This window comes from Pavona decussata, unplaced genomic scaffold (genome assembly GCF_977016875.1).
Source record: "Pavona decussata unplaced genomic scaffold, jaPavDecu1.1 SCAFFOLD_272, whole genome shotgun sequence".
Lineage (NCBI taxonomy): Eukaryota > Metazoa > Cnidaria > Anthozoa > Scleractinia > Agariciidae > Pavona > Pavona decussata.
Window position 1 is genome coordinate 1,250,566 of NW_028145674.1, and position 25,558 is coordinate 1,276,123.

Below are 25,558 nucleotides of genomic sequence, written 5' to 3' on the forward strand. Positions count from 1 at the left end.
CACTTTTGAAATCTTTGAAATGATAAACTGATTGTTAAAGAGTAGAATCATGAGCTGAAAGCTTGACATTGATCCCTTAGGTAGTGATATCTTAGGAATATTAAGAAACCAAAACTAAATGCTTCATGACACTGTTTAATTATATGCATTTTCAAATAATTATGTACAAAATATAAATTTCTACAGTTTCATTTTCCACTTAAAAATGGTCGAACAAGTTGCACAAGTTTGAAATCTAATTTTGAGTACCTCAAAGAACTGAGATATTATAATAAATATTGTTCCAGTACACTGCAATGTAATTTCAATCAAGGCAGGTGCTTCTTGTCTGCAGCTCACTGGCCTGGAAGCAGTAGGGCTTCTTTAAGCATTGCCTTCTGGTCTGGCTTGAGTTGGTTTGGGAATTCAATGTTGAACTGAATAATAAGGTTTCCTTTTGTGTTTGGGTCCTTAGAGATGGGCATTCCTTCACCAGGCACTACCTTTTGATATCCAGGTCTGGTAAAAGAATGTACAGGATTTCATTAAATTGACGTTACAAGAACTTCCACAAACAATGTTTATCGGAGGTGGGGTGAGGTGGGGGAGATCAAAAACAACAACAAAAATGACTGAGCTAAATTTTGCTGGCTAAAGATGTTATTCTGTAAACAATTCAGTTCAATCTGTTGTAAGCAAAAGTATTAAATTACAGTCATGTTCATGTAAGCATTGTGGTCAAATGTTTGGTTTCATTCCATATAATAAATCATATCATGGAACTCAGGCGGTTCGCGAAAAATGTGACCATTTTCTAATAATGCAAGATTCTATGGGGGCCCTTGGCATGCTCCCCGGGTAACTTTAAAACCTTTAAACTCCTAAGAGTGCTATTTCCTGGATTTTCAAGTCACTCCCTGGCAGGCATTTTCCATACTAAAACCTGGGAATTTTCACTTATTCTAAAATATCTTTTATTGTAAAATATCTGACTGTTTCCCATAAAACGATTGAAAATAGTCTGGATCCACACCTGGAAACATAACCAGTCTGAATGCTAAATTAGAATTAAACTGGATGGTAATCAATCTGCTTAACCTTAGACTGTTTACAGTCCCCTTATTTTTCTGTGGGATTCTCGAAACTCGTAAGTTTCGATGGAGCTGCCACCATCTTGGTTTGTAAAAGCGAGCACGATCTGGGGAGAGTGTCTAAACTACCGACGGGAGGGTAGTTTAAACACTCCTATTTTTTTCGCTTCCCCTCCCCCACTCAACTAACACCCACTCCCGCTCCCCTCGGTAGTTTAGACACTCTCCCCAAATCGCGCTCGCTTTTACAGACCAAGATGGCGGCAGTTCCATCGAAGCGTACCAGTCTCGAGAATCCCACGAAAAAATAAAGGGACTGTGAACAGTCTAGCTTAACCTTCACACAATGACTGTCTTGTTAGTGCATGTACTTACTTTACAATATCGGTAATGGGAATGCTGATGAGTCGCCCATCCAGTGTGGGTACATCCACCACGCATCCGGTTAGAGCCTGTGCAAAGATATACAATTTACTCTGTTACCATCAACATTTTACATGTCATTGAGTAGCCTTACATGCACATCCTTGAATCCTCAGCCATGCTATCTTAATATAAGTTTACTGTTGGTCTTCCACTGCAGCGAGTAGTTATCCTCCTAAGTCACATGATAACTCACTTTCCCAAGGGGTACAGTTGCTGTATAAATGAGGTTGTCATCATCACGCTTGAAGATCGTGTGAGGCTTGTCTTTCACAATGAACACAATGTCAGCTGAAGCAAAGAAAAAATAGATTACTTTAGGGTGGCCGAACACAGTTTTCAAGTATACAGCTGTTAGTAAACATTATTTGAAAACTACGTACTTCTGAGTACCCGAAATTAGCATGGAGCAAAAGTAACTAAGAAGGAATAAATTTTGATACTTCTTGTTGAGCAAGGTGCCGTTGCCATGGCAACACAGAAGGCTATTAACCGTCCACAAATAAAGGTTTTCCTTAATTTTTGCAAAATGCACTCGTTAGATTTTTTCCTTTTTTTGTATCCAGAAAAACTCACAAAATACTGACATAGTGACGCTGCTTTCATGTAATTTTAACAGAGAGATCTCCTGTAAATGTTGGTTTTGCACTTTAATGTTTTTTGAAGACACCCTCTGTTAGATTTTGTTTTTTGTTTGTAGGCGAGTTACGCTTTTAGAGAACTACTGTTTTGTCAAATTTCACGAAATTTTAACGAGTGGTTCCTTAGAAAACAGTTCATCTTCATTAAAACAACCAGTCGCAATTTTTTGCTCAAATGCGCATGCGTGGCTTTTAATTAGATTTTCTCAGCAAAGATGAAAAGCGTACAAAAAGGCTTAGCTCTTCGTGAACTCACTTTTTTTGTTCGGCGATAAATGAAGAAGGATTCACAAACGAGAAACTGGGTTATTTTAAGAGCTAAACTTACCTTTGTGATCCATTTAGTATAAAATTGAGGGATCGATAGTATTTGCTTACCACAACCCTAGCACGCGCTTAATAGCATCACTAACAGAATCTGTACAGCGCGCAAACTGTGTTCGGCCACCTAAACAAGATAAATTGCTAAAAAAATTTCCTGACTTTACATAAACTCACTTTTCCAATGACCAAGCCTGACAAGTACTTTGGTGGTATTAAGCAGAAATGATGTTTCCTTGCTAACCGAAGGAACTGTAAAATTGTACACGAATGTATGAAACCAGCAACACCCCCCCCCCCCCCCCCAATCACCACTGCCAACAACACAACAATAAAGATGGCTTTGAGAATTTTGAATTTCCCTGACTTGACAAAAAATGCCCCAACTTTTCTCTGCTCTTGGGAAAAAAAGACTTTCTGTGACTTTTTCCAGGCTGTCACAGTCATAAATTTGACAAAGACAGGAAAGTAATGTGACCCATTGGCTAGGTACCATACAAAAGCAAGATTGGAATGAAGATTCTTACCTGCCAACAAAGACAGGACTGGATAAAAATGAATAATTTATTGTGGAAAACAGATGGGTAAAAGTCTGTTTTAGGGCACTTTTGATTTTTGGTTCATGTGGCACTAATTATTGATTTTTACCTGGAATATTATTAGGACCCTGATCTCCCTCTTTTGGGAATGTGATTTTTGTGCCAGCTCTCCAACCCTGTTTGACGTTGATAGTTAGGATCTTGTCACGAATGTTTGAAGTGTGTCCATCTTCATTCATTACCTGTCAAAGCAACTGACATTTAATCTTCTTTCACACTGTACCCATACCTTCTATCTGAATCACCTACCTTATTATAGGAAATTAACGCTTCATGAAATTAAAGTGAATTTTTAAATTTGTGTTTATTTAAGTTGTGTTAATTAAAATGCGATATTAAGTGGGGCGTTCATTTCACAACCTTAAATTCTATTATTTTCACCCCAAATTCTTGATATACTCCAGAAAGGAAAAAGCACTGTTTTCAGGGTGGAGATCCGCCAGTATCATGGACACTGAAGAACGCTCAAAGTGACCAGATTCTTTTGCTTAACCCTTACATTGAGGAACAATTCCACGATCCACGAACATAGTTTGCCTTTCAGATTTTTACACTTAGCGTTAAAATAAATGTGTTCCTATTGTCTCAACAAATTCTGTTGTGTTAATTTCCCTCATTTTGAAAATTTGGCCCCCTTTCGCGTTAATTTCCTTTGTTGGGAAGTATAAATTTTCCCTTCAATTCACATTAATTTATTTTGTGTTGATTTTCAATACCTCAATTAACACGAGCGTTAATTTCCTATAAGGTATCTGCCCATGGACAGGCAAGTTTCGGTCAGCACGTGAACACCTTGCCTGATAATTGCAGACTAAATGTATAGTATAAATTATCATTAAAAGCCTTAGCTGTTCAAATCAATGAACTCCTAACCAAGCCAAGTGTGTACAAATAAAATTTTAAATTTTCCCTTACCCTCCTAGAAATTTTCATTTTCTTGACGCATCCCTTGAACACTTCCTCCAGAGTGAGGTAAAGTTCTCTTTCAATGGGTGGATCTTGCTTGCGCCGACCACGACCATGAATCCCACCAAAACCAACTTCTGGATCGTAAGAATCAAACAATTCTGAAACACAATTCAGAGGAGGGACACTTTAACACTTTTAATATCTCAGGTGATCAAGTTCTTAATTCTGTTCAAAAAAAAAAAAAAAAAACATTTTCAAGTGGACAGGTGAAAACAAAAATTTTATTTGAAAGTTGGTTTGCACTAAAGAAAACTATAAACAGGGGTTTGAGTCTAAATATTTGAAATAGATGACAATAGAAAATGTAGCTTGCTAGTGACTCCCATGTAAAAAAAAAAAAAAATCAAGCCAAATGCAGGTGAATATTTCAGTTGAAATCAATCTGTATCAAAACAGTTAGCCAGCAGCTATTTAATAATGTAATTAAACAACCAATGCTCAAGTTTATGTGCTTACCTGCAAACGGATTTTCTCCTCCAAAAAATTCTTTAAAAACTCTGTGAGCATCTCCATGAAATGTGTACCCAGGTGTCCAACCATCTACAACAGAAGGAAAAAATTGTTCAAGCATACATGTATTGTCATAGCAGTGCCATCGCCCTACTAACACGCAATCCACATGTACGACCAGCGACAAACTATGAGTCTTACTTTGTGATGCATCCCCCCCTGCGCAACCAAACTATGTAAATAATAATGTTTATATCTCTCCGTTACTATGCATGGTGAGATTGGTCAATTTTGCGGGCCGTATTTCCCTGTACGGCCCACTAATATGGAAGTAGCCTGCGAGCAAGCTCTCTTGGGGGTGGGGGGCGGGAGGGAGAAAGAGGAGAGAGCTTGCAACGATGTCTCAGGAATTTTCATTTCTGCATTGAATTTTTCAACGCAAAATGCTGATTGGTGGATATTGAATTTGGTGCTTACGTCATTGCTCTTCGCGTGCGTCGTGTTGACAACACAAAAATGGTGGCGGAGTTTCTATTTGTGAAGGTTGCGAGAATTTCTCTAAATAACTTAGGTTTTTTCTGGAATTAAAACTCGACAAAGTCAAGCTGCCAATGCTTTACTTCAAGGTAGCGATGTTCTTGCAGTTTTAACTACGAGATTTGGGACAAGTTTGATATTTCAACCTTTTGCATCAAACAATGTTAGTTGTTTGCCCATTGCAAAGTATCTTTATCGATTACTTGATCGCAGAAGCAAGAAGAATGGGGATGCCTGCCGCTTCGATTGCCGATATTTCAGATGGAGAGTCAAGGTCGGCCGAATTTAAGCTTTTGTTTGGTGTTTGGCTCAGCCGATAAAAATATGAACATCTTTCAGCTTACGCCACAAATTAAAGCATTCTGAATATATTGAGTCAATTCCGAGTGCTTCGGTACGGCGTTAACAGCGAACTGCCAGTTTTTAGGGCAACGTTCTTTAGAAGCGCAATGATTTCCTTTTGATCTGGCACTCTCACGTCTGCTTTGCTACTCGTTCACAACATCACAAATTTCACACGAGTTGAGTGTTCCAATGATCCTTCCGATTTCCTTGCACTGCTTCTTTTTTCCCTGGCCGGACCGTGTCAAGTTTTCGACATTTTTTTTATGTCCAGTAGTTTTGTGGTGTTGACACTGCAGTGCAGTCGGCAAGATTCGCTTGACCCTTGGGACGACATTTGTGACCTCGATCTTTTGGTCAATCGGCTTTTAGTGTGCTCACAACTAATTTTACTAATTTAAATTCATTTTACTAATTTAAATTCACTAAATTTTCTGATTTTTGTGGCACTCGGTAGGCATACTCGATCAGAGAAACTATAGTTTTAGTCAGCAAGGATTCCCGTCTTTCGAAGTGTAGCTGATAACATTGTACCTTTCACATGTTTGTTTACGTTTGCTATCGTTTCCGGTTTGCGCTGATTGGCCAAATTCTGACAGCTAGGACAGCAGGGAGCCGCGGGGAGTATTGGGGGCGGCATTCAAATTCCTGAGACATCGTTGCAAGCTCTCTCCTCTTTCCCCCTCCCGCCCCCCACCCCCAAGAGAGCTTGCTCGCAGGCTAATATGGAAGTTTTCTTTCCCACACCCCCGATAAACCAAACATACATGTACTACGGAATCATCCACTGTTGGAACGGGCCATTTTAAAAATGGCACAGATAAACGCATCATGTGACAAGTGTTTTTCTTCTCGTGAGAAACTTTAGTTTGGTAATATTCCAAAATTTTCGCTTCAGCGATTCTCACAAGAGGAGAGTCGCGTCTCTCAATACGAGAATCTTGTATCGAGAGATGCGACTCTCGTCTCACGAGAAACGAGACGAGACTGGTAACTAACTTTTGAGCAGTACTGTAAGGCCCAGTTCAGACACTGAACTTTTCATGAGCTGAACTTAATTCAAATTAAGGTTGGCCCAAATCACGAAAATCCCGCCTTTTGATCCAGACGTCGAACTTTATTTACATGAAGCAAAACCAATCGAAATGTTAGCGTTTTTTTTATTTTTAATTTTTTTATTTGAAATATGTTATAATAGTTTATGCATTAGGCTCGGCTCGTGGAAAGTTCGACGTCTGAATCAAAGCCATTCCAAACCCTAAATTCCTGGCTGAGCCAGGTGGGAAGAACAGCCGAGCCGTTCCAAATTGAAACAGCCATTCTCAACTGATTCAGACGCCGAACTTTTCATGTACTTAATTCAAGGTACTAGGTTCGGCTCATGAAAAGTTCGGCATCTGAACCGGGCCTAAGAGATAAAATTAATATCTTACTAACTTCGTTTTCTCGGTCCGTACTGTAAGTTACGGATCCTTGCTTTTTCCCATTGATTAATGGCCCACCTGCTTCGCGCTTGGGCAATAAATCAACGGGGAAAAACTCCTGGTCCGTAATTTCAGTATGGACCTCCAACTTGGTATATAGTAAGAGGTATATACATTCCCAAATACCTTTGTCTGGGACTCCTCCTTTTAGACCCTCCTCTCCAAACTGGTCGTAAATTGCCCTTATTTTGGCTGAGAAGGTGAAGAGTGTTGAGATGATTAGAAGTTATCCAGATGAAGGTTAATAAAGCTTAAATAATCTAACTATAAAGCTCAAGTATTGTGTATCATTCAGGTTATACACATTGGATAGCACGATGGTTTACCGGTCGTGCTAATTATTCCCTCGTTTTCGTTCCTTTTTGTTTTTTCCTTTTCAACAACCGAGAACCTATTGACGTTCGAAGCTTACTCAGACTTTTAAAGGCTAGCTCGTGTAAAGGGTCAATTAGAAAACAAGTTATGTAATCAAATTGTCCAAGTCCTGGTCAGTGGTTGGACGGGTATTCTAAAATTGCTCCACTTACATGTACAATTTATACGGGTTTGCAACAGTAGAATGCTGCGATATTTCAAGATTTTACACCATATATACCAGCTATCCTTCATTTATACTTACGATCGCTCAGTATGTCATACGCTTCCGCAACCTGCTTAAATCTCAACTCGGCTCCCGGGTCTTGGTTCTTGTCTGGGTGAAATTTCAAGGACAACTTGCGATAACTGTGGATGGAAACATTGAAAAATCGTAAGATCTTGTGGTGCCAAAACTGCATCTTTACAACGCTTCGACTACTTAACTTACGCTTTTTTTATATCTGCATCGTTGGCACTCTTTGTAAGGCCTAAAACAGCGTAAAAATCTTGCCCCATCGTTTTCACTCCAAAGAGAAATTCACTATTGCGAAAAATGGCGCTTTCGGTGAAAGTTGTTGTCGTGGAAACGCCATAAACTAAAGAGACTGGTGACGAAAACGCAAAAGAGACTGGCACTAACAAAACTGAACGCTGAACAGCTAAGAGTTGTCAACGAAGGCTCGATTTTTCTGCACGTGTAAATTTACCAAATTTACAACATTTGTTTTCATTTGTAAAGTATGGATTTATTTTCTAAATTGCGTTTCTTTAAGTTCATTTATCCGTGAAGCAACTGTCCTGAAGAAATGAACTGTGCCAAATTTTTTCGATTTGAGTTTTTTACCGCCTTGCAATGTTTAGCTGATAGTGACGATCGCTTGAAAGATGAACTTGCTTATTTTCTGGCACTGAAGGTCTGTATAGTTTGGAGTACGTTTACAGCATGTTTAAAAGTACTTTCTTCTTTGTTTCTAAAAGAAAAAATTTTCCTTTCTAGGCATTTTTATACAGTTACACTGTTTAAAACAGTTAAGTGCTAATTCATGATCATTCTTTTTCATATTAACAGAGCTGGTCTTTTCAGGACAAGCAAAATCTATTACAAAAGTTGGCTGAGCTTGTAATTCATCAAGATTTCCTACCTCATCTAGTCAAACACTGCAAACCAATACTTCTTGAAATTCTTGAACGAGCTGCTCAAGTAATCCAGCGCAGATCTGAAGAAAGCAAGTCTTGCTGTGAAAGATTTTGTCAGTCTCTCAGCCTTTTGCTTCCACTCACTCACTTGAAGGACTTCATTTACAGGTTTATTAAGGCATCGTCGTTGTTCTCTGTGTTTTCAGAAGAGGAAGGAAAAGTTGATCAATCACATGGAAGGATTTTGTGTGTGTTGAAAACTGGTTATAATCTTCTGTGTTATGATTTTGAAACCTTTTACAATGTCTGGGACTGGAGTCCTGTCTTTGAACTGCTTCACCACAAGCATCCCGAAGTCAGATGGTTTGCTGTTCACATCGTTGCTATGATAACTGAAATGTCAGACCAAGTTAAGCTTAATCTGATGGAAAAATGTTTCACCATTGAAGAACGAAAAAAATTTTTAGTAACAGAATGTTTTGCCCAAGGGTCATCAGATTTAATAAGGGAATGTATGAATTGGGAGAAATCACGTTCAGTGATGACCGATTCTATGGAGGTGGATATCATCACTCCTGATGGATCATTTTTCACCAACGAAGATTTAGTTGACAAGTACACCACTATTTGTGGTGTTGTGTTACCACTGCTACCTGGCACCTCTAATCTTTCAGACAAATCACTTATTATGGTACCATCAACAGTGAACAATCTTCATTCACTTGTGCTGTCGGTAGCATCGGGCTGTGGGGTCCTACTTGAAGGACCTATTGGCTCTGGTAAGACAACTCTAGTTGAATATGTGGCAAGGGCAACAGGTAGATCAAGTCCACCCAATTTTATGAAGATCCAGCTGGGAGATCAGACTGACAGTAAGGTAAGGGAAGCTTACCCTAGTAAGCAAATGTGGTCCACACGAGGTGTTCAGTTCACAATGTTCTGGGATGACTGTTCCACTGAAAACAGCGATGAAATTACATATTCACTAAGATAAGTTCGCCATGTATGATTACAGAGTTATTTTTGAGCAAAGCACATGGTTTGATCAAAAGAAAACATCCCATAAAAACAATAATAATACAACAAAGTTCAGGGCAGGTTGATAAGGTTAAATGTCTCGTCTCTTTGGGGTTTTTATGCTGTTTAATGTGTTCCTGGTTCGGACCAGAACATAAGGTAAAGAAAAAAGTTTGACCAGCTTGGTATTATTTAAACTGATGATCCCTGGATTTTGGTCACAATGCTTTAATAACTGAGCCGTGAGGCCAGATGGGATCAGGTCGTGGGTCATTTAGATGGTAATTTGCAGCAATGAAGATGTAAATGGTGCATGTCACACAGCACTGGTTACAGCCTGCAGAATTACTGTAGTTTGTTTCTTGGTTTGTATAACCAGCACTGCTTGGCACAACATAAGGTGTAACCCAGTCTGATATGCACAGCATTCAGCATTTTGGGCTGTTGATTATGAGAGAGATTCAAACCATTTTTACCGGGAATTGTGATTATTTTCCGCAGAGATTGTAAAAACACCAGTACAACAAATCTAAAAAGTCTGGGATATGATTAGCAGTTAATGCCTCAAAACACGAACCATAGTTTACTGTTTTGATTTTTCTCAAATGTTTATAATTTGTGTTTCTGTTAAGACTATAGAGACATCAACAAAATGTTTTCTATTGATCATCAGAATTAATATTATTATTATTATTATTATTATTATTATTATTATTATTTCCTGTATAAATTAGCATGAAATGTCAGGTCACATCACATGGTCAGTTAAGGTTATTACAGATGTTTTTTAGGTATTTTTCTCATTACTTCCCTAATGACTGAAACATTTCCATCTTTATTCAATAAAAATCAGACCTTGTAAGAGAAATGTTAAAAATAAAAATACCGTAGATGGGAGGGGGAAGGAGTTGGGTAAGTACAACCATTCCGAGTACAGTATGTCTACAGTGTAACTGTAAGAACTTCATACCTTATAAATGCCAGGCCTATTATCAACTAACAAAATGATTCTGTTTCCTTAAGTCCTTGTTAGGTACATACATTTGCACAGACACCCCAGGTGAGTTTGTTTGGCAACCTGGACCTCTGTTACAAGCTGTACAGGGAGGCCACTGGATTCTCCTGGAGGATATTGACCTGGCTCCCATGGATGTTGTGTCTGTGTTAATTCCATTGCTTGAGTCGCGCACGCTATCAGTGCCTGCCCATGGAAACGCAGTGAAGGCGGCACCAGGATTTCAGCTATTTGCTACTCAGAGGTACTACGCACTTGTTGACTGAGTGGGAAGATTAGACAGGAAAATATGTACCTTAAGGTCATGTTCTGGTGCATGTATCAGGCATCGAGGGGCCAATGCCATATGGCTAAAAGCCAGGTACCTGTATTTTCTTTCCTGGTCTTGCCACTCAGTCAATAATTATTACCCCCAAAACTCTTTAAAGCCCCCACCCCTTGACCTCCAAAGGGAAATTTTATTAGAGAGGAAGGTTTAATAGGGGGGTGACGGGGCGGGCTGAAAAGATTTTTGATGGTACTTTTAGTGGACAGTACTGTTAGTAAAATGCTTATATCATAACAGAAAAAGTGATTATCATAATAAAATATTAATGTTGCTATTTCTGCAAACCAAATCAGTTATCATCAATGTTGTTTTGCTGAGAAGGAGGGAGAGGAGAAAGCGTTGGGAGGATCTGAACCTCTCACTTCTCCTACCCCACCTCCCTGTTCCCATCTTTCCCACCTCTGCACACCTTTCCTGTTTCAAAATGTTGCAGAGTTTTTTTTATTTCTCTTATCTTCTGTCATCTCTATAATTTTGTTGAAGGGCTTGGACATGAAAACTATGCTAAGGGGAAAATCCAGTTGCTACAAATTAATTCTAGTCTGGCATATATTATACCTGCCAACTCTCACGCATTATGCGTGGGACGCTTGGGGACTAGAGACATCGATCTCACGCATCAAGGACAATTTCTCACGCCTCACTCACAAATCCGGACGAGTTGTTCTAAAAAAACTTTGTTTCATTTCAGATTTGTTATGTATTATTTCTTTGCTCTTTATTAAACAATAGCAAAAGCTTTCAAATGTCTACAATCGTAAGGGTTCAAAGGTCGTCGGAATATCGTTGTTTATTTTCGGCACTGTTCGGAAGTCTGCGGAAAATCATCGGCAATCTTTGGAGGTGACTCGGACGTTTTCGGAAATCCTGGTCATGATGAGACAAAAATCTCACGCGTTTGACTCAGAAAAAGTTGGCAGGTATAATATAATTATATATATAGCCCATTTCCAAGTTGCTTTATACCCTAGTATGAAAGCGAGTCTTTGTGCATAGTCTTTATTAGGAAAATTAGCTGGCTTGTCTGATTCCTTTTGTTTCAGTTCAAACAGGTAAAAAGAGAAATCATTTTCGTATAACTTCACTGATATTTTAGCTTTTAGGAAAAGGTCGTAGGTTGATTCTCCAAATTTTTGCCTCAAAATCAGAACTTTGAAACAGATTTGTGTTTCTGATATGATAACAGGTCTCTATGCCAAATCAGAGCTTATCTGGAATAATTTGGGCAGTAGAACAGCAATATTTTCAACTAGCTTGGTTTTTAATGAACCCCTTAATTACCCTTTTGTCCACATAGATCCCCATCTGTGATTCTCTTTTTTCCGGGTAGGACAATGATTACATGTGTAAATTGGCTTCCAAGTGTAACCTTAATTTGTTTCACACTTGTTAAATATAAGTTCCCTGGTTGAATTATACTTCCTGCAAAAATTAATTTCAACTACTGTACATCTTAGGGTCAACCACTTAATTTCTTTTTGTAGATCATACCACAGCCCAGGTGGATCAAGCTATCAAGTAACAAGTGCCAGCTCTGCTATCCTGGATAAACTCTGGACGAGAGTACAGACTGAACCCCTTTCAAAGGAAGAACTTACAGATGTGAGTACTATAGTCCCGGGGGGGGGGGGGGGGAGGTACTCCCATATATGGGCTATATAGGTATGTGCTGCGGATTAAAGTATGGTTTTTGAGGTTCTCAGTCCTTATATAGGGTATCTTTTTTTTACCCTTTTGTTACGGTATTCCTGGTGCCGTCCTTAGATAGGGTAGCTAAATTTTATTATCTAATAATGGAGTGTGAAAACGCCCGCCTAATAGGGTGTCATTTTCCGGGTTTGGGCCTTAAAAAGGGTATCAGTTTTTGCCTTCTCAGTCCTTAAATAAAGTTAGGGTTCAAGAAACTTCGCGGCACACCCCTATCCAAAATGTCGCGGGACTACAGTCAAGTCTCTTTTAACGGTCAGCCTTATCTGTCTGCCTGAGAGACTGAGATACATGTATCTCACTCAAGAGTGTCTAAACCCTTTCAGCCCCAATATATCAACATGTACAAATGTACGTTCTCTTGTTGCTTCTCTGTATATATGACGTCTCCTCAGGAGGTAATTTTCATGCGTGCTTGCATGGTTTGCTTGCTTTATTAACTCTAAGAAAAATAAGGGATTGCTCATGAATAGTCTAGGGTATTGAGTAACGTGTTTCAAAACAAAATGATAATCAGTTCCTGTTGAAGATACCAGTAGTCTTGAACAGTACAAAAATTATACCAAAGTAATACCAACACTAGCTAAGTTTTATTAACAAACAAGTAGTTAGGTTTATGGTCCTGGAAATTTTCTTTCCTCATCCTGGAGAAGTGTAAGCACAAAACATGCTGAGCATTATGATGTCATGGTTAAACTGAGGTCAAATTCTTGGCAAATCCTGCCAAAAATGAGTCAACAAACCCCAGTGCAAAAATGGGGAAAATATATTAATAGCTTAAGTCTTGTATAAGCACATCCTAGCCTTTAAGTTCCCTTTGTAGCGATGCTTGCAGAGTAAACAATATGTAAGCAATACTGTAAGTAATATATGGGATATTTAACTACTGGTATTGTAACTTTCGTGTATGGTTTCTATTTTGCGCACACGCTTGTGTGTGAGTGTGAGTTTGTAAATATTGTAAGTAATCTGTATATGTAGTATTGTTAAATATTGTGTCATGTAAAGCAAATAAAAATTGTTTAAAAAAATACAGTGCAATGACTGTTGAAGGTGCAGCAAATTCAAACTGAATCTCAGTACATGTACTGCTGTATGGCTAACCATTGTTAGCCCTTTAATTTCTAATATCAAAGAGCAAAATAATTCTCCTTTTCCTTGTCCCTATACTTTTCTTATAAAAGTACTGGGGAAAAGTTCTTAAAAGATCAAGAAAATTATCCTTGGGTGATCACATCCTTAATTGTCATTACTTCAGGGGTTGAATATACATTGATATTACAAGGAGAAATTTGATGCTGATCACTGTAAGGGCTTAAAGGTTTAAGTCTGCTAATCCACTATTACTGAATCATTTCAGGTTCTGCATAAAAGATACCCAGAGCTGGAAACAGTGGCTACCAAACTAGTGGACATCTACTGCCTGCTATCAACGGATCCCAGACTTGTTTCCAGTCCAGACATAGCAGACTGTTCCCTTCCTCATGACAAACGACTAAGTTCTACAAGAGATTTCATGAAGTGGTGCTGTAGGATAGCTGTGACAGCTTGTGGTTCAACTTCACTGCTTGATTCCAAGGATGTTTTTCTTGAAGCCCAAGACTGCTTCAGTTCTCCATTGCCAAAGATGGAAGACAGGAACTTGCTGGACATTGCTGTGGGTGCTAAGTTAGGTTTGACAAAAGAGAAGATTGAGTTCTTCTTTAGAAGCTACAAACCCAAAGTCCACGTCTCGCCTTTGTCGTTGACTGTTGGTAGGATTACTCTTAAAAGGAATATCCAGGAAAACGCAACACACTTTAGTCAAAAAACCCTTCCAAAATATGCTCACACCAGACATTCTTTGGTGTTGCTTGAGAAGGTGGCAGCATGCATTAGAAACAATGAACCTGTTTTACTTGTTGGAGAAACAGGGACTGGAAAGACATCAACAGTTCAGTACCTTGCGGCACAGTGTGTGACCACCTTAAAAGTTGTAAACATGAGTCAACAGAGCGACAGTTCAGATCTCCTTGGTGGTTACAAGCCGGTGGAGATGAAACAGATCGTGGCTCCAGTAAGGGAGAGGTTCGAAATGCTTTTCTGTAAGACATTCTCAAGAAAGCAAAATGTGAAGTTTCTGAGTCATGTACAGAAGTGTTTTGCTCAAGGAATGTGGGAAATACTGTTTAAGTTGATGTTGCATTCCCAAAAGAATGCTTTAGAGAGAGTAAGGAAAGGTGGGTGTGAATACACAAGTTATATGATAATGTTCAAAATTAATCATTCAGAAAAATGCACTGACTCTTTTTTATTGATCATCTAGTGAGAGTTATAAATAAGAATTCATTGATAAACTAAGTGAACATCTCAAAGTCATTAGTGGCTGTTGTCCTTCAAGGTACAGTAACTTTTGCCTAGATTTTCTCCCAATAAAACAGTCCTTTTCAAGATGACTCTCTCCAGAGGAGACCACATTTTCTTGGCTTGACAAACTGTAAATATTCCCGTTCTTAAACCATTTAGTATCAGTGACTGTGGAACTCTAAGGTGCAGGATTATAGAAAAAGTCATTTACATCTCATTGAACATCTATAGAACATGATTTATTGTATTATGTCTATAGTTCATTAATTAAACCCACTGAATTACATTGGTAGTAATTTATCCACAGTCCTGCACCTCACTCTTTTGTAGTCACTTCACTGAAGTGAGAATCAAGTGACGATCAACAGTGAGGTACAAGGCTTAAACAAGACATTTTCCCTTCAAATTAAAAAAATTTCAGCCTTGAGGACTCACTGTTTTCAATACTGACCACCTTAGTTCCCTGCAAAATATTTTTGTAAGCAACAACAGCAGCTGGAAATGTCTAGTGTGAAGAGGGGTACCTTCCCTGTTGCAGTCTAGAGTAAAAGGCTGTTTTGGAGGGCATCTTAATCCTTGTATAATATTACTCTTTGTCTCCAGAATTCACAGATGGCATAATGAAGGATCTTCTCACAGAGTGGCAAAACTTAAACCTTGACATTCAGCAGCTGAGGAAGCAGCAGAAGAATGCTGAGAGCGCACTGGCCTTTAGATTTGTTGAGGGTACCCTTGTACAGGCTTTACGCAATGGTGACTGGGTGTTGCTTGATGAGATCAATTTAGCCACTCCTGAGACACTGGAGTGCCTTTGTGGTTTGTTGGAGAGCTCATCTGGTTCACTTGTGCTCATAGAAAGAGGGTAAAGACTTTTGCTTACTGAATATGTGCTGGGTTGCTTTTCTTGAGATTTTAGTACAGATGTACAGTGTTTATTTTGAGAAGTGGGACCAAACAAAGGGTATATGGGCCAACTTACAGACTGCAGACTGCAACCTTTCTAAGTCTAACTAACCAATGTATCTTTCTTACCAACCTTCAGATGTTCCTACTTACCTTATATCCTCCTAATTTCTACCTATTCTTCAAATCAACCAACCCATCTAACAAGCTAACAATGAAGGTTGTGCTGCTAGAACTAATGACTCAAATGATGGAACAGAGAATGGACTCTACAGTGTATCTTAAATTGCTTATTAAAAGTGAATCTGTGAATTCCGTAGTGAGCATTAGCCCAAGTGAGGAAATGGGAGACAGAGAGACAAAGGAAAAAATCTTTGACCTCAGTGTGAATCAAACCCAAATTCAGAGTGCTGCTGAAGTCAAAGATGTTTTCTTTGCCTCGTGTGGTCTCCCATTTCCTTACTAGAGCTTGCTTACATTAGTGCAATGTCCCTACCCACCTTCCTTCCTTCCAACCTCTCTGTTCACTCAGCCACCCACCTACAAAGTATCTAGCTACATGTAGTACCTACCCACCCAGCAACCTACTTACCCTTACTTACCTATCAACCTACTTATCTAGCACCTACAATGGAGGCCAAATACACAATGTACCCTTGGGCACCTTGCTAATTAAAAACATGTGCAAAAACTATGCATTTGCAATGTAGTTAGTAATATATTCATACTCAATTTACTTTTTTTCGGTCTAACTTGTTAACCTTGACACATGGAGCCTCTCCGTCCCTCCTCCCACGTGATGTTGATAATAAATGAAATGCTTGAGATCATCATTGCATTGGGGGGAGGGGGTGAAGAAGAGAGCAAGATGGAAGTGCAAATGTTTTCTGTAACAGTTCCTGTGTCCATGACTTTGCCTGCCTTGTGCTTACCTACCTTCATACCCACTTAACTATGTACCCACTTGCTAGCAGCTAGTACTGTTGATTTCCTTCAATAGGTTGAAAACAGTATTGACACTCAGAGTTTGTAGAGAGAACGTTTTATCAGTTGGCGATAAAATGCGCTGTAGTACTTGGGCTCAACTTCTGCAACCGGTACTGCAAGTGCTATAATCTACATCCATTCACATTCACCTACAGTGTACCTACCAAGCAACTGGTCTGCAATCCACCAGCCAACTCATTTTTGAGTTTTTCTGTGCTTTTCTTGAATTTACTTCAACAGTTTCAACCTAAGTTTCTTGTTAGTGTAATCCCCCTGCACTCTATTCAGTGATGAACATTAACAGTTGTGTATATCACACATATTGATTCTTTATTTGTCAGCATTTTTTGGGGGAGGTGGGGACAAATCAAACCAAGTGTAGAACGGCTCCAGTAAGGCCACTGTCTCAAATGATAATTTTGCCAGGATTGTATCCAATAATCGCATGTTGATTTATTTTAGTTACACCTTGAAGTATAGTGTAAATAAACTCTGTGCTGTTTGTTTTGGTAGTGATGTGACACCTACTACAAGACATGAAGATTTCAGGCTTTTTGCTTGCATGAATCCAGCTACTGATGTGGGAAAGAAGGATTTACCACCTGGAATAAGAAACAGGTTTGTGGACTGTTTGTTTTCACTGGTCTGTGAATATGAACGTCTTCAAAAAATGGCAATCCAAGGGACATTCCATGGCCCTCTGACTAAAAGCCTATTCTCCATATGTTGTACATGTATAGAAACTTCTCTCCAAATAGATACAATCAACCACATGGTTTTACATAGCGGTCTGCTTTTAGCAAGTTATAACACTTTCAATATCTCTGTAAGAACCTTACAAAGGAATAGACCCACACAACTTTTGTGGTTCTATGTCTCTGATGTTGCCCTTTTTAGACCACTTCATCATCCTTTTAGCACCATTTTTTTCATGTTTTCTTAACACTTGGGAGCATATGATGCTATGAATGCACAAGTACATTATTATACTTCTATGGAGGTAGTAGAGGTTATAAGTGAACTTAAGAATTAGATGGTTTCTGAAACAATAGATTAGATAAGTGAAGTCTATTTTCTAACTCTTCTTTATTATTGTATTAAAGGTTTACAGAAATCTTTGTCAGTGAGTTAGAGGACACTGCAGACCTGAAAACTCTGGTTGTGGATTACCTTCAAGGCTTGTCTCCTAATGCTGCCATTGTGGATGGAATTGTCAGGTTGGTTGAGCATCTGACAGTGCTATTATTGTTTAGTAGGTTTTGGTGTTCCCATAGGAGGAGCAGGGATGGCGCAGTGGTGAGAGCACTCACTTCCCACCAATGTCGCCCAGGTTCGATTCCTGAACTCGGTGTCATATTTGGGTTGAATTTTATTTGTTAGTTCTCGTCCAATTCATAGTTCATATTTACTTTGCGATTTGTAGGGCTGAATTTGCCAAAAAAGCTTATGATTTTAGCTTAAAAACTGAACCAATTGTCAAAATAAATAATTTCAAACATCACTTAACTGTTGCGTGAATTCAAGCTCTTGAGTTACAAGATAAATATGGAACTATGTTTCTGACACAAGAGCCATTCTGTACGTACGCCAAATTATAGCAAATTCAGAGAAATTTGGATGCCAAGGCCAAATCATCACTTAAATCCTTTTTGCCCCTACTTCCTGTGGTGTCTTATTCTTGAAAGTTTTAAAATGATGTTTTGTTCTCAAAGTGATTGATTGATAATTTATTAATTTACCTGTTACCACAGGTTTTACCTCACTGTCAAACATGAAGCGAATGATAAGTTGACAGATGGCACAGGTCACAAGCCTCATTACAGGTAAACTGAACAATGATGATATGGACCTTAGTAATGTATTGAAAATCATAGAAGTTCACAAGAGAGTTTTTACATGCTATATTATTACATTGTAACCCTTGAGTAATGCTTCTGGACCTCATAGGTGCCTTTTTTGTTCTTTTTAGTTTGCGAACATTGTGCAGAGCCTTAAGATATGCAGCAGCAAACCCTCATCAGAATGCTTTGAGGTCTATTTATGAGGTGTGTTACTTTATATTTACAGTCAGTCTTCGTCACGAATGACCAGTATTTCTGAGAATAAAATGAACATTTGAATTTGTCTTTGTAATGTCCAGCATTTGAATGGAATCTTGAAGATTTCCCTGGAAACCTTTCCAAAAAAGAGGCCTTAACTGAAAAAAAAGAACCTTTATTCCATCAATAAACTAGGGACATTTCTAAATAATAGGAACTCTGAATTTAAAGCTCACTGGCATTGTTCAAAACTGACTTGTCAATTTCAAATGTCAAAAATACAGGTCACGCATGATGTAGATTGATTGTAATACATTAATTTCTTAAGTAAGTTAACATGAGTAAGGGGACACAACTCCTGTAAGGTATGTGCTGGTACGAAAACAGAATACTAACTTTCTTGTACATTCTTGATTGCCATTCTGAGTATATGTGTTCTCTTGTTTGGAAACTGTAAACAAATCTCTGAAGTTATTGAGATCCAAGATATTGTTTTTCAACACGATTACTCATTGTATACCTGGATTTTTGTCCCAGGGTTTTTGCTTGAGTTTCCTGACCCAGTTGGATCGCTCATCCCACCCAGCTGTCCAGTCCCTCATTAGGCAGCACCTATTGGGTCATGTGAATGCTGCCAGCCTCCTGAAACAGCCGCTACCCGTGCCGCAAGGCTCTGGGCAATTTTGCAATTTTGAGGGTTTCTGGATTGCTGTGGGGAACAATGAACCAGTGGTGTCACCAGAGTATGTGTTAACAGCTTCTGTGAAGGCAAACTTGAAGGATCTCAGCAGGGTTGTCTCTGCAAGGTATGTAGCTTTTGTATCAGCCTTCAGTGCTTTTATTAAGGGCCATATCCCACAACATACGTTATACATGTAGCTAAGTTGGCTTGAAGGGACCTTGATGTTAAGGTACAGCTTAACGTTCCACCATTGTTAGAAATACAACATTATTTTGTTGTACAACAATGTTGCATGCACGGATGTACGTTAACTGACATCAAGTAAACATTCTTCCAACAAACAATCTTGCTGAAACATCATCTAACATTGTGTGCTACGCATTCTAATACTGTTTAACCAACAGATGTTGTGCAACAATTTGGGACTGTTTAGCCATGGCTTTATGGGTACCTCCTTTTGATATAATTCACATAGGTGGTTCAACATTTAATTTTACAGCCGTGTGTGAGCATGTAGACGAGATTTCTTTCCTACTGGTAATGACAGTATCCTATTGAAAGGACTTCCCTTAGACAAACAGGTTGGATGCAAACAACTTGGTAAACAGAACCATGCATCCACAATACACTTGCTGTTATTAAAACAACATGGAGAACTATGATTGCAGGGCAAGAAGCTGCTTTCTTTGCAAAAGTGAAATGCCCTATTTAATTTCATTCTTCATTGCTTATTTTCCTATACCAGTTTATCCAATAGTCTGGGAAGTTGTGCAGTCTAATCCAGTAGCCAGCAGAAGGGTGTATCTAAACCTCTTTGTTTTTTATGCATCTTCAGAAGACTGCCAGTATTGATTCAGGGGGAGACATCAGTTGGAAAAACTAGCTTGATTCAGTGGCTTGCTAAAGCATCTGGCAACCTCTGTGTTAGAATCAACAACCACGAACACACAGACATTCAAGAGTACCTTGGTTGTTACACTTCAGACGAGAATGGCAAACTGGTCTTCAAAGAAGGTAAGTATTGCTAAATTCATCATGCCATTGTTTATTTTTTTGGGTAAGCGAAAACACTTTCAAACTTGAAGATAGTTGCTGATGCTCTAGAGTCAGATGGTGTTTACCTGGGGAGTAGTGCTGATTAGTTGTTAAGTTTATATATTCTTTGAGAGTAAAAGACAATTCACTGAATTCGAATTCCAGTCAAATTTTAATTAAAACGTGTTCACATTAATAGAATTCATATCACATTCAAAGCACCAAAAGTGCATTGAAACAGTAAAAGTAGCTTTAATGGACTGCAACGTTACTCACACGTCTCTTGTACACGGCGAATTGCTCAACCAGGCACCCTGCTGTCACAAAGGGTGCTGCCGCCTACGAACAGCACCGAATCACGTCTGCACAACACGTTATTGTAATGCCCAGTCAGCAGTCTCCCCAATCTCAGTTAGTTACTTTTATTTTCTTCTACTTGCAGGTGTTTTAGTTGATGCCATGAGGAAAGGCCATTGGATCATTTTAGATGAACTCAATTTGGCCCCATCGGATGTTTTGGAAGCTCTCAATAGGGTAAAACTATTTACTTTTCTTTGTTCGTTCATCAGCTACCCCTATTACCTCGGTGAATGACTGACTGACTGACTGACTGACTGAATGAATGAGTGAGTGAATCAATCAATCACTCGATCGATCGATCGATCGATCGATCGATCAATCAATCAATCAATCAATCAATCAATCAATCAATCATACACGATTAGTATAGTAAAGGATAAATTTAGGCTTGTATGTTAAACACTATCTAAAATTACGTAGAATTCATGGATCTTGTGTCTTATAGGGGGCCTCGATCGATAGCAACGGTCGATATGTCGGTCGACTCAGGATCGACTGACGGTCGAGATCTCGGTCGATGCATCCACCGAGTATCGGTCGATTGTCGGTCGAGTAGCGGGCGAGTGTTGGTCGAGGATCGGCGACGGATCGACCGATTATTGGATCACCTTCGGTCGAGAGATCGACCGACAGTCGGTCGCGGTAGCATCGGCAGCGTATCGGCAATATATCGGTGAGCCATCGGTGAAGTATCGGCAAAGTATCGGTTGATACATCGGCATATTTGTGCAGTTGATTTTCAGTATCCGCAATGATGGTGAAATTCTCTTGAATTTCGTTTGCTGACACGGCAAAGCTGCTTATGTTTTGAAAACAGAGCTTTTCTGGTCTTTGTAAACTGTCTGTCTGGATACAGAATACCTTATGTATCTAAGCTCTGGCTGCTTGTTCCCATGGAAAATCATGTTACTGTTCTTGTTTAAGTATAATGTATTTCACCCCAGTGCTAATTTTTGTGGATGGAGGTAAATTCGCAAAATCCAAACACGCAAAATTTTCATGCTACACGATAATATGGTAAAATGATGCAATAGTGGAAGAATAAAATGAGATAACGACAGACTATCGACCGACTATCGGTAGTTACTCTATTGGCCATCAACTGATATGACGACCGATAGATCAGTGGGGTAGGTAGACGAATGTCGATCGAGATAAGGACGAATTGTCAATAAAACATATCGATAGAATATTGACCGATATATCGGCCGGTAAGCAATGAAATATCGATGAAGTATCGATGATGTGTCGGTGAAGTGTCGGTGTGTTGCTATCTATATCGGCCGACAGCCACCTCGGTCGATACGACGACCACCATACCGGCACAACATCGACCGAGTCATCCCCAATTATCGACCGAGTGTCGACCGAGTAGCGACCGTGGCTCGACCAAGATCTCGACCGTCAGTCGATCGTGAGTTGACCGACATATCGACCGTTACTATCGATCGAGGCCCCCTATAAGACACAAGATCCGAGTTCATAATAAGTTAACACCCTTAAAGGTACAATCTACATACATCTGTAAAAGGACAATCTGCATACCACAATTTTTTTGATGTTTGGCCGGCAGGGTGTTCATTACAGTTGGACCGCAACTGATGAACACTACCTCTACCCAAACAGAAAACTCTTAGGGAGATAGTTGTGGTAGGTGGGCACAGATGCCTTCTAAGTGGACACATAAATGTTATCTCAAGTGATTCCACATGTAACTAAATTTACGATTTGAGTTTTGCTTGTTGTTTGCAGTTGTTGGATGACAACAGAGAGCTGTTCATTCCAGAAACACAGGAAACTGTTGTAGCACATCAAATGTTCATGTTGTTTGCAACGCAAAACCCTCCTGGACATTATGGAGGAAGAAAGGTACGCACTTTGTTTCTCTTCTTGTTCATTTTGGTTGACGTGGATTATTTCCTAGGTCCGCGCCAGTATTGATAATTGTGCGACTTGTCTTGAGATCGAGAAGAAATTCATTTAGTCTTTTTCTGTCATTTAATGACTATCAATGCTTGTCACGATAAGCATGGAAGCTGAAATAATTATATGTTAACATCTTGTTTAGTTAAGAAGTATAAATAGCTAAACCATCATAAAACATACCAATTCTGGATGAACTTCGTTGTTTGTGATGTTTTAGTGCTTTATAAACAAAGAACCAGTTTCAACCAAATTCCTTGTTATTTCGGTCATCGTGGAAAGTTCATATAGTAGCTCTGTTGTGTGTATTTTTGTGTATTGATAGGTTTTATCGCGAGCCTTTAGAAACCGATTTGTGGAACTTCATTTTGATGAGCTACCCAGTCAGGAATTGGAGGTTATTCTTCACCAACGGTGCAGTTTGCCACTTTCCTATGCCAAGAAACTTGTTGCCATCATGCTTGACTTACAGGTAAGTGCAAGCTCGAGAGACTTCTTAAGAATATTCTGAAGTCTGAAGTTTGAAGGCAAATTCTCTATTTTGTGTCAAAGATTGTGACGTTTTTAGCTGACGTTCATTTGAATGTGGTGCCTGTTTCAACGCATTCACATTATTAGTTTGTAAATCAGGAAGATCGTTGATGAATATCATTGTTAAATCAGTTTTGATGTCGGTTCGTCTTCCTTCGTCTTCTTGGGAAGGCCCACGGCCTCCATCTAGCTAAAGATCCTCCTTAGCTTTAAGGTGTTATGAAGTTATGAAGTTGATGTGCTGCAAATCTAAAAAGTCACACCTGTGCAGGTGTTTAAAAGAGCATAAGATAACATGGTCAGTGGCTAGTGGCTAGATAACACCACAGTAGGTCTTACAAGGTTTCAAGTTGCATATGATTTTATCGAAGTTGATTTTTAATTTGACGGAAGTACTGTACCTGTGGAGATCCCACAAAGCCAGAGTTAATCGTATTTTAGTTCTGTTTTTTCTACTAGGTTCATCGAAGTTATGACAGTCTTGATTGTGAGTGGTTTTGATGAGTTACATTTCATTAAACTGATTGCAGAAGTGATTGTCAGAAACAAGTTGTTCGTGATGTTGGCGCAAACTGTATATTGTTTGGTTTGCAATAGAGAATTCTTGTCCAGGGGAAAATGTTGTCCGTTCTTTGTACGTATCATCTGTTTTTTCGTTATCGTAGGCACGCCGAAGGAGCACCAATGTATTTGCTGGTAAACAAGGCTTTATTACACTGCGTGATTTGTTTCGCTGGGCGGAGAGATACAACAAGACACCTGACGTCCAAAGTGGAGGCTTTCATGACTGGGATCAACATCTGGCAGAAGATGGTAAAGAAAATCTAAGATAGCTAGCGATTGCGTCGAAATATGTGTACCAAATATAAAGTCAACACATGTTAATTTATGAAGACAGAAGCGTTTGCAGATTATTTGATAAATATCATTATCTACTCGCAGGCTACATGCTCCTTGCTGGACGCTGCAGAAATCCTTCTGAGTGTAAAGTCATCCAGGAAGTTATTGAACTTCACATGAAACGCAAACTCGATCTTGATTTGTTGTTTGGTGACCCGTCGATGTTGAAGCTTTCTCCAGGCATCTCTAGTCTCGTAGCGCAAGTCACCACAGCCTCGTTGGAGGGATTCAGGCACATCGTTTGGACTCACAGCATGCGTCGACTTGCTGTTTTGGCTGGGAGAGCACTGCAGTTCGGAGAACCAGTTCTGCTTGTTGGAGAAACAGGGTAAATTTTTGTCGATATCTTTATCCTCCACAGCAGTTGTATCACAACAACAACAGTTACCTGCACATTGCTCCAGCTTCCAGGGACTGGTAGCATACAAGTCAATCACTCCCCCAAACAATTAATATCTCAACACTGCTCAAAACTTGTTGTTTACCAACGTTTGAGCATTGTTAACCTTGTTAGCGTCATGGCAAAACTGCCTGGTGTTTTCTGTTACATTTCAGCATATTGGTCGATGTTGAAAAGAGTAGTCTTTTTGTCTTTCTTTTAAGCAGAATAGAGCCTTGACCATCTTTGCTATTTGACTGTTTATCGCCACACACTCTAGGCGTTATGGTTCTAGCGACCAGTATGCAGGACATATGTAACACGTGATTTTAACGTTCACTTCAAGGCTCCCATTGATGTAGTGGTCAGAATATCCAACCGTTGACGTGTAGAAGGTTAAAACCCCTGATTTTTTTTCTTTGCAGTCTCAGTTACGTTTTACGTGCTGAATTCACTTTTTACTTATTTCATTTTACTTGCTAGTCTAGGCTGGTCCTCCTTTAAGTACAGCCTTGTATGTGAATCCAGTTGTGCGCCGTTAGATACGTTTTCAGGTTCCACATGAAAATACTATTTTTAAAGGTAACTATATGATGTTATACGAGTGTGGTGACGCTGTGTTTGCTTTCCTTGTAGTTGTGGGAAGACCACCATCTGTCAGTTATTTGCAGCATTGTGGAATCACAAGCTGTTTGCTGTCAACTGCCATATGCACTCCGAATCTGCTGATTTCCTTGGAGGTCTGAGGCCTGTGAGAAACAGAGGTCACAAGGAACAGGTAAAATGTCAAGTGTAGGACAAACTTGTTTGTATCCTTCACACAAGCGGATATAATTGTTGATTTAAAGAACACACAAAATGTAGTTATTGTAAGTTTCAAGTTTGTAAAGAATGGGCCTATGCGCGATACAAGAGTGATACCCTTGAGGTGCTCATTATTTTATCGTTCGATACTTTTCATGAGGGAACCTTGAGCTTATATGTTTGCATCTCCATGCTGACAAAGTCCAGTAACGCCAAAACAGTGGTCCATGTCTGCTAACTCATAGGCTTACTTTTTACATTTTTATTTTAAT

The 25,558-nt window shown here is 39.3% G+C and overlaps 2 protein-coding genes across 4 annotated transcripts in view; one reads left to right on the forward strand and one right to left on the reverse strand.

Moving 5' to 3' along the window:
- Nucleotides 1–119: 119 nt before the first annotated feature.
- On the reverse strand, nucleotides 120–7,793 carry LOC146455643 (dnaJ homolog subfamily B member 13-like). Its single transcript, XM_085093972.1, has 9 exons — nucleotides 7,642–7,793; nucleotides 7,456–7,559; nucleotides 6,963–7,028; nucleotides 4,480–4,563; nucleotides 3,970–4,121; nucleotides 3,104–3,236; nucleotides 1,690–1,784; nucleotides 1,446–1,522; nucleotides 120–498 (listed from the first exon to the last, which is right to left on the reverse strand). Exons 1-9 carry the CDS (start codon nucleotides 7,707–7,709, stop codon nucleotides 336–338), a joined length of 942 nt encoding a protein of 313 aa, XP_084950098.1. The 5' UTR covers nucleotides 7,710–7,793; the 3' UTR covers nucleotides 120–335.
- A 77-nt stretch (nucleotides 7,794–7,870) lies between these two features.
- The window catches only part of LOC146455644 (midasin-like), a 79,487-nt gene continuing 61,799 nt past the window's right edge, over nucleotides 7,871–25,558 (forward strand). For all 3 annotated transcript variants that reach the window (XM_085093957.1, XM_085093958.1, XM_085093959.1), the window contains exons 1-18: nucleotides 7,871–8,107; nucleotides 8,263–9,207; nucleotides 10,371–10,606; nucleotides 12,175–12,292; nucleotides 13,758–14,616; nucleotides 15,356–15,605; nucleotides 17,147–17,251; nucleotides 17,737–17,850; nucleotides 18,385–18,456; nucleotides 18,603–18,678; nucleotides 19,210–19,478; nucleotides 20,190–20,368; nucleotides 20,832–20,923; nucleotides 22,502–22,618; nucleotides 22,998–23,144; nucleotides 23,869–24,016; nucleotides 24,146–24,431; nucleotides 25,119–25,260. In XM_085093957.1, the coding sequence (XP_084950083.1) occupies nucleotides 8,000–8,107; nucleotides 8,263–9,207; nucleotides 10,371–10,606; nucleotides 12,175–12,292; nucleotides 13,758–14,616; nucleotides 15,356–15,605; nucleotides 17,147–17,251; nucleotides 17,737–17,850; nucleotides 18,385–18,456; nucleotides 18,603–18,678; nucleotides 19,210–19,478; nucleotides 20,190–20,368; nucleotides 20,832–20,923; nucleotides 22,502–22,618; nucleotides 22,998–23,144; nucleotides 23,869–24,016; nucleotides 24,146–24,431; nucleotides 25,119–25,260 (4,263 nt within the window). In that variant the 5' untranslated portion in view covers nucleotides 7,871–7,999. The remainder of the gene's footprint in view (nucleotides 8,108–8,262; nucleotides 9,208–10,370; nucleotides 10,607–12,174; nucleotides 12,293–13,757; nucleotides 14,617–15,355; nucleotides 15,606–17,146; nucleotides 17,252–17,736; nucleotides 17,851–18,384; nucleotides 18,457–18,602; nucleotides 18,679–19,209; nucleotides 19,479–20,189; nucleotides 20,369–20,831; nucleotides 20,924–22,501; nucleotides 22,619–22,997; nucleotides 23,145–23,868; nucleotides 24,017–24,145; nucleotides 24,432–25,118; nucleotides 25,261–25,558) is intronic.